This window comes from Octodon degus, unplaced genomic scaffold, assembly GCF_000260255.1.
Source record: "Octodon degus isolate 3935 unplaced genomic scaffold, OctDeg1.0 scaffold00105, whole genome shotgun sequence".
Lineage (NCBI taxonomy): Eukaryota > Metazoa > Chordata > Mammalia > Rodentia > Octodontidae > Octodon > Octodon degus.
Window position 1 is genome coordinate 5,751,002 of NW_004524681.1, and position 6,165 is coordinate 5,757,166.

At 47.9% G+C, this 6,165-nt stretch overlaps 1 protein-coding gene across 1 annotated transcript in view; it reads left to right on the forward strand.

Annotated features, from left to right (window-relative positions):
- The window catches only part of Shc4 (SHC adaptor protein 4), a 113,335-nt gene that overhangs the window by 43,774 nt on the left and 63,396 nt on the right, over positions 1 to 6,165 (forward strand). Inside the window, exon 3 of the mRNA XM_023724043.1 lies at positions 1,347 to 1,410. Coding sequence (XP_023579811.1) covers positions 1,347 to 1,410 — 64 coding nt within the window. The remainder of the gene's footprint in view (positions 1 to 1,346; positions 1,411 to 6,165) is intronic.

The window sequence follows — 6,165 nt, forward strand, 5'->3', positions numbered from 1 at the left end:
CCCTCCCCCTCCTCCTCCTCTCTGGCCGTCCATTACAGCCAGTTACTGACTTTAATACTGCTGTTCTCAGGAAGCGCACCTATATAGGAAGGGCAGAAAAATGAACGAAGGCAGACATTTGATATTGATTTTCTTTTCTTCTGTGAAATTATATGAAAGCTCAATACCTGGTGGCAGTAACTGGATCAATAGACTCCATTTGAGCCAGCCTTGAAGCGACCATCCCAGACTTCCTCTGCAGTCAGGTTCATTATGTCTAACCTTCTGTGGTGCTCAAGTACTCTGGAGGTTTTTTGCTTGTTTGTTTCATTTTTGTCTCTCTCTCTCTCTCTCTCTCTCTCTCTGTGTGTGTGTGTGTGTGTGTGTGTGTGTGTGTAGTTAGTACAGGGTCTACAGGGTCTCGCTACACAGATAGGACTTTGTAGTGATCCTCCTGTTTTTCAGCCTCCCAAGAGCTGGGATTACAGGCGTGCACCACCAAGCCCAGCCTCAGTTGCCATTTTAGCGCGCCCTGGGGGCTGGGGCTGGCATGGCAGGCTGGGGATCAAACCCCTGCCCCTCCTTCTGCCTAAACAGGAGCTTTAATCGCTGAGCTATCTGGCCAGCCCACATTTCTGTCTTTTCAGGATAGAGTATTGTCATGCAGTTCAGGCTGGCCTTGAGCTAACTCACTGTGTAGCCCAGGATGGTCTCAGACTTCTGGCCATCCTCCCGCCTCAGCCTCCAGAATGCTTGAATCACACTATTAAGTCTTTCAGTGAATTTTTTTAATTTAAACAATGCAGTGAGGATTTTGCTAAAGGTAAAATTATGAAGAATGAGAACAAAGGTCGGTCCTTTTTTTTTTTTTTTGGCTAAAAAATCAACAATATAAAAATACTGTATCTGAAGTGGGGCATGGTGGTACAAACCTGTAACCCCAGCACTCCCGGAGGCTGAGGGAGGAGGATTGCAAGTTTGAGTCCTGCCTGGAAAATTTAGCAACTCAACAAGATCCGGCCTCAAAATAAAAATAAAAGGGCTGGGGGTATAGTTCAGTGCAATAGCCCTGGATTCAATTTCTAGTAGTATTAAGAATTAGAAAATCTAAAGAGGCAAATAGGAAAATAAAGTGAATAGTGGTACCCTTGTTGTAGAGCAGGCGGGTAGAGCTGGGATGGTGCTGCGTCTTCCGGGGTTTGATCCACAGAAGGCTCAGCAGCGTGCTTCCTGCGGGGCTATGGAGAGGAGGAAGGTCCTTTACGTTGCGTCGGCCCCGGCATCTCATGTCTGTGCACATCGTGGTTGTGAACACGAAATGCTGTGTTGGAAACATGCTAAGCCTGTCTGCGGTCTCTGTTCTGCAGGGAAGCAATCAGCCGCCTGTGTGACGCTGTGCCCGGGGCCAGTGGAGCCGCTAGAAAGCGAAAGGTAAATATCCGTGTGGTGTTGCTTGGTTCGGGTTTTTCTAACTGTGGCACTGTGGCATTGAAGTAGTCAGGAGCTTCTCCCACCCTGAGAGAAGCTGGCCTTTGTTGGGTGGTGTGTATCAGGGCTGCACCCAGAGGTGCTCTGTGAGCTGACCTGTGTGACATGGGAGCGCCTGCCCACCTCTAACACTGTGTCCCTGTCTCGTGAGATGCTGTGCTTGTCCCGTGAGGTTGCGGAGTCCAACCAGCTGGCCCATGTGGTGTCTTCTGGTTTCAATATGGTAGCAACGTATGTGATTTACATTTTAACATTCTTGACATTTTAAACTTCCTGGCCTGTTTTCCAGTGTGGACAGGCAGAGAGGCGAGGTCATAACACCTGAGGGGAAGGGGTTGGCCACGCTGAGAGAAAGTGAAAGCTGGGATTAAACTGGGGATCTTGCACTTGCCAGGCAGGTGCTTAGGCCTCCGAGCTGTCTCCCCAGCCCTGGAAGTGAAAGTTTTGATACTGGCCACACTTGGATTGAAATTCTGCCTCTGCTACCCAGGGACTGTGTGATATTGGACAAGTGACTTATTTGCTGGATTCTTGATTTCCTCATCTGTGAAATGGGAGAAGATAGCACTTTCTGGAGAGGAAGTGAAGTCGTGTCCACAAGGTGTGTGACAGCGACTGGGATATGCATTCAGTAGACCTCTACTGTCTGTGTTAATGGTGGCACTGTGGCTATGAAACTGTTAGCCCTGCGGGCGCAAAGCCCAGCGAGGAGTTGCATGAGGCTCCCAAGGTAAGTATGGAAATCCCGACATCATGGACGGTCTAAGAAGAAGGCTCTTGGAGATCGTCTGGTCTACCCTTTCCCCGCACAGCTACTAACCCAGCCTGCGAGAAGAGCTGGTCACCAGTGCAATGAAGGTCACAGCCAGCCGTAGAAGTCAAAGCTTGCTGGTGCTTTGTTTCTATGTCACCTGCCTCACTCTTTGTTACCACTCTTCATCATGTGCAGAGGGCTGAACCCAGCGACTCCAAGCAGCCATTGGTGTGGGAAACTCCACGAGTGGCCCTTGCGTCTGGTTTTGAATTTCTTATAATTGATTTGTTCAGTGGAGCTCAGGGCCCCAAAACAGCGTCTAGAGGATGACTGCTCCTTCCCCTCTTCGTCTCTGTGCATAGGATTCTCCAGCTGGGCAGCGATCTCGACAAACAGACTCATTCATCTAAGACCTTTAAATTTCAGGAGTAGGGATTCCAAACCCCAAAAGAAAACGAGCCTAGCTATCATCTTTGCAGGAGGTAGACCCAGGAAGAAAAACGGAAAGTTTAAAGTTCATTTCCGGGGCTGGTGAGATGGCTCAGTGGTCTAAAGCTTGGCAAAGCACAGGGACCGCAGTTCAATCCCCCAGCACCACATGCCATCCAGCCCCACCCCCTGGTGGGCTGAGCTGGCCACACACACACACACACACACATACACACAATAAATAAATAAATAATAAAATAAAGTTCATTTCCTTCATTTGATAAATACTTATTGAGTACTTTATCTGCGTAGTAATTAATACAATGAGTATTTAAATTTTAAAAACTATATGATAGTGAAAGATATAGGGCCATTAATCCCCTTCACAATACTCCTCCTCCTCCTCCTCGATTCAAAAGCGCTTGTCGCGTCACCCTTGCCACTTTCCGGAGCAGCTCTGGAAGCCCTCTTTCGTGAGTGTCGCTAGCTGTGCTGTGGTGGCCGCTTCCATGTGTTGACGCAATTCAACATGTTTGCTTTTCACGGTCCTTCTGGCCTGGGGAAGAGCCGGAGTGAGAGCCGCGAGTAAGGCGGAGGAGGACCGCTGGGCGGCGCTGCGCCGCGTCCACCCACCATATTTGTGTCCACATCTTAGAAAGCCACTCAGGAGAGAGGACTTCGGGAACTGCTGTAGAAGGTGGCAAGAATGATGGGCTGAGTGTGTTTGAAGCGAGGGGAGGATTTTGAAGGGGATTCATAGCAATGTGTCTTTTATTATAAATTTAAAAAAGTTTCCCAGCATTTTGCATTTTTTATTCTCTTCTTTTCCAATTCTTTTACTATAGGAAAAAATATCCTACACATAACAAACTTATCAGATAACACAATTGTCATCTTAACCTTAACCATCATTACCTGCAAGTATACGGGTCAGTGGTATTGTTTTATTTGTTTTTCTAGTCTCTAAAGCGTCTGTCTGTAATCTTTATTATCTCCTTCATTGTGCCAGCTTCGCATTTGACTTATTATCTAGCTCCTTAAATTTTAAAGTTGGCTTTTTACTTGAAACCTTTCTTTTTTAATATAAGGCTTTATAGCTATAATTTCCCTCTCAGCACTGCTTTGGCTGTGTCCCATAAATTTTGGTATTACGCTTTGTGTGTGTGTGTGTGGTCTTTTTGTGAGGGTCCTTGCTCTGTAGTCCAGGCTGGCTTTGCATTCCCTGTGTGGTCTAGGCTGACCTCGAACTCACAGCGATCCTCCTGCCTCAGCCTCCTGAGTGTTGGGATTAGAGGAGTGCACCACCACACCCAGCTATGCTTTTTTTTTTCTTTTTTAATACTATCTTAATTACGACAAAAAAGGCAAAAACCTTACAAACAGCCAGACATGATGGCTCATACTTGTAAGCTTAGCTGCTTGGAAGACTGAGGCCAGTCTGGGAAACCTAACAAGGCCCTATCTCAATAAATAAACAAATTTTCAAAAATCTGAACCAGCCCTGTGACTTACCATCACTTACAGATGAGGAAAGCAGGGCCCACAGGGTTAAGGACTTGCCTGGTGCCGCAGTCGGGCGGTGTGAGTGTCAAGGGCGGGCAGGCAGCCTGCAGATCCAGCCCTTCCCTGGACGCTGTCTGCCTCTCCAGCCTCGCGTTGCTCCCCAGCTGAGGGAGCCCAGAGCCACTAAGCAAAAGAATGGAGGATCTCAAGTCTGTCATAGAGTCCCAAGGGCCAGTCTGCTGAGTCAGTACTGACAAAAGCATTCATGAATGTCAACTAAGGCCTCCTTATCTTAGTTTTTCATTTGTAAAACAGGGACCAGCACCCTCCCAGCCAGCCTCTGCTTTTCCAGGACAGTTGAGAAGAGTCTCACCCTCAGATCTCCTTTCTGTTCCCTTCTCCTCTCCTCTCAGCAGTGACACAGCCCCAGGCCCGGGTCCCCCCAGTTGGCCCCCACATCTCCACTTAAGACACAGCACTAACCATCATCGGTAATAAAGTTGGTACTTTAGTACAGAGCTGGACTCCTGCGGGACTTGGCAGGTGGAAGGGCCGGATGGTGGTATGACTCCTGTTGTGCAAACTGAGACACCAAGGGGGCCTCAGGGAGCAACGGGCACCCTCAGCTACTCCCGCACTCCCTGGGCCACCTGGGGGCTGAACTCAGTCTGCCTCAGTGCCAGTCCTGTGTGCCCTGCCCCCATGTGCCCACAGAAAATCACATGGTCTGTGGCTTGTTGGAACTCAGGTCATTTCTGTAACCATGAGAGACTGTCTTCTTCCATACAGTAAGCACGTGTTGAGCGTTCCTCACAAGGTAAAGGTTATTTTGAGGGCAAGATGAAGACGATGTAGGTAAACATTCCTCAAAAATAACAAAATGCTTGATGATGCTTATGAGATAGCAGGATAATCGAAGTAGTATTTTAAAACTACCATAGAAAAAAATCTCTCCAGAAGCGAATGAGTGATTTGCTGTTAACAGCATCATTTTAGAGAATAAAACATGCTTAAGCAGTGCAGCTGGCCTGGCCACCGTGAGCGTGAAGAAAGCGGACCAGAGTCAACTTGGTGAGAAGTGGTGCCCGTGAAGTTTGGGCTCTTACTCCCGTGTCCACTGCGCTTCAGGGTGTGCTTGGCAGCGGGGGAAAGTGAAAACATATGTACTGAATTTCGACAGTGTACGTTCCCTCTTGGTGTGGTTCTGGAAGGAATCAACCAAGAATAAATACAAAAACAAGACTGTGACAGGAACAAACTGTGTTTCCATTGATTGCCTGATCGGTATTTTTTGAGCAATCACTAATTTTCTCCATCCTCAGTTTGGCCTACTTTCCAGCTGAGGATTGCAAGACTTAATCCAAACACCCATCCCAGTATTATATCTCTCAGACTGCCGCTTAGAGGCTCAGTGTTGGAAAGGACAGCAGTGATGATAACAACTACAACAACAGCTTTCCTGTATCCCGCCGAGTACTACCCTAAATGCTCTCCATTTGCCATCTAATTTAATTTTCACAGCAGCTTGGATGAGGCGGCAACTTTGCTGGGGCTTAGAAAGGTCACTGGTCCAAAGTCAGCCGGCTGCAAAGCGGCACACCTGTTTGGAGAAGGCGGGCAGCCCCCCCTTGCCATGCATGACACCTCTTGCCCCCACCATTCCCAAGCACTCTCTACTCTTCCTGAGAAGTCCCTGTCAAGATTGTCGGGTTTTAGCCAGGTGTGGTGCACTTCTGTAATCCCAGCACCTACAAGGCTCAGGCAGGAGGACTGTCGCGTTTGGGGGCCAGCTTGGGCTACATTATGATTTCAAGGCCTGGACTACAGAGTGAGACCCTGCCTCAGAAAAACAAAATACGGGTGGGGGATGCAGCTTAGTGGCACAGTGCCTGCCTGGCAAGCATGAGGTATGAGTTTTATTCCTGGTAGAAAGAAAGAAGAAAGAAAGAAAGAAAGAAAGAAAGAAAGAAAGAAAGAAAGAAAGAAAGAAAGAAAGAAAGAAAGAAAGAAGG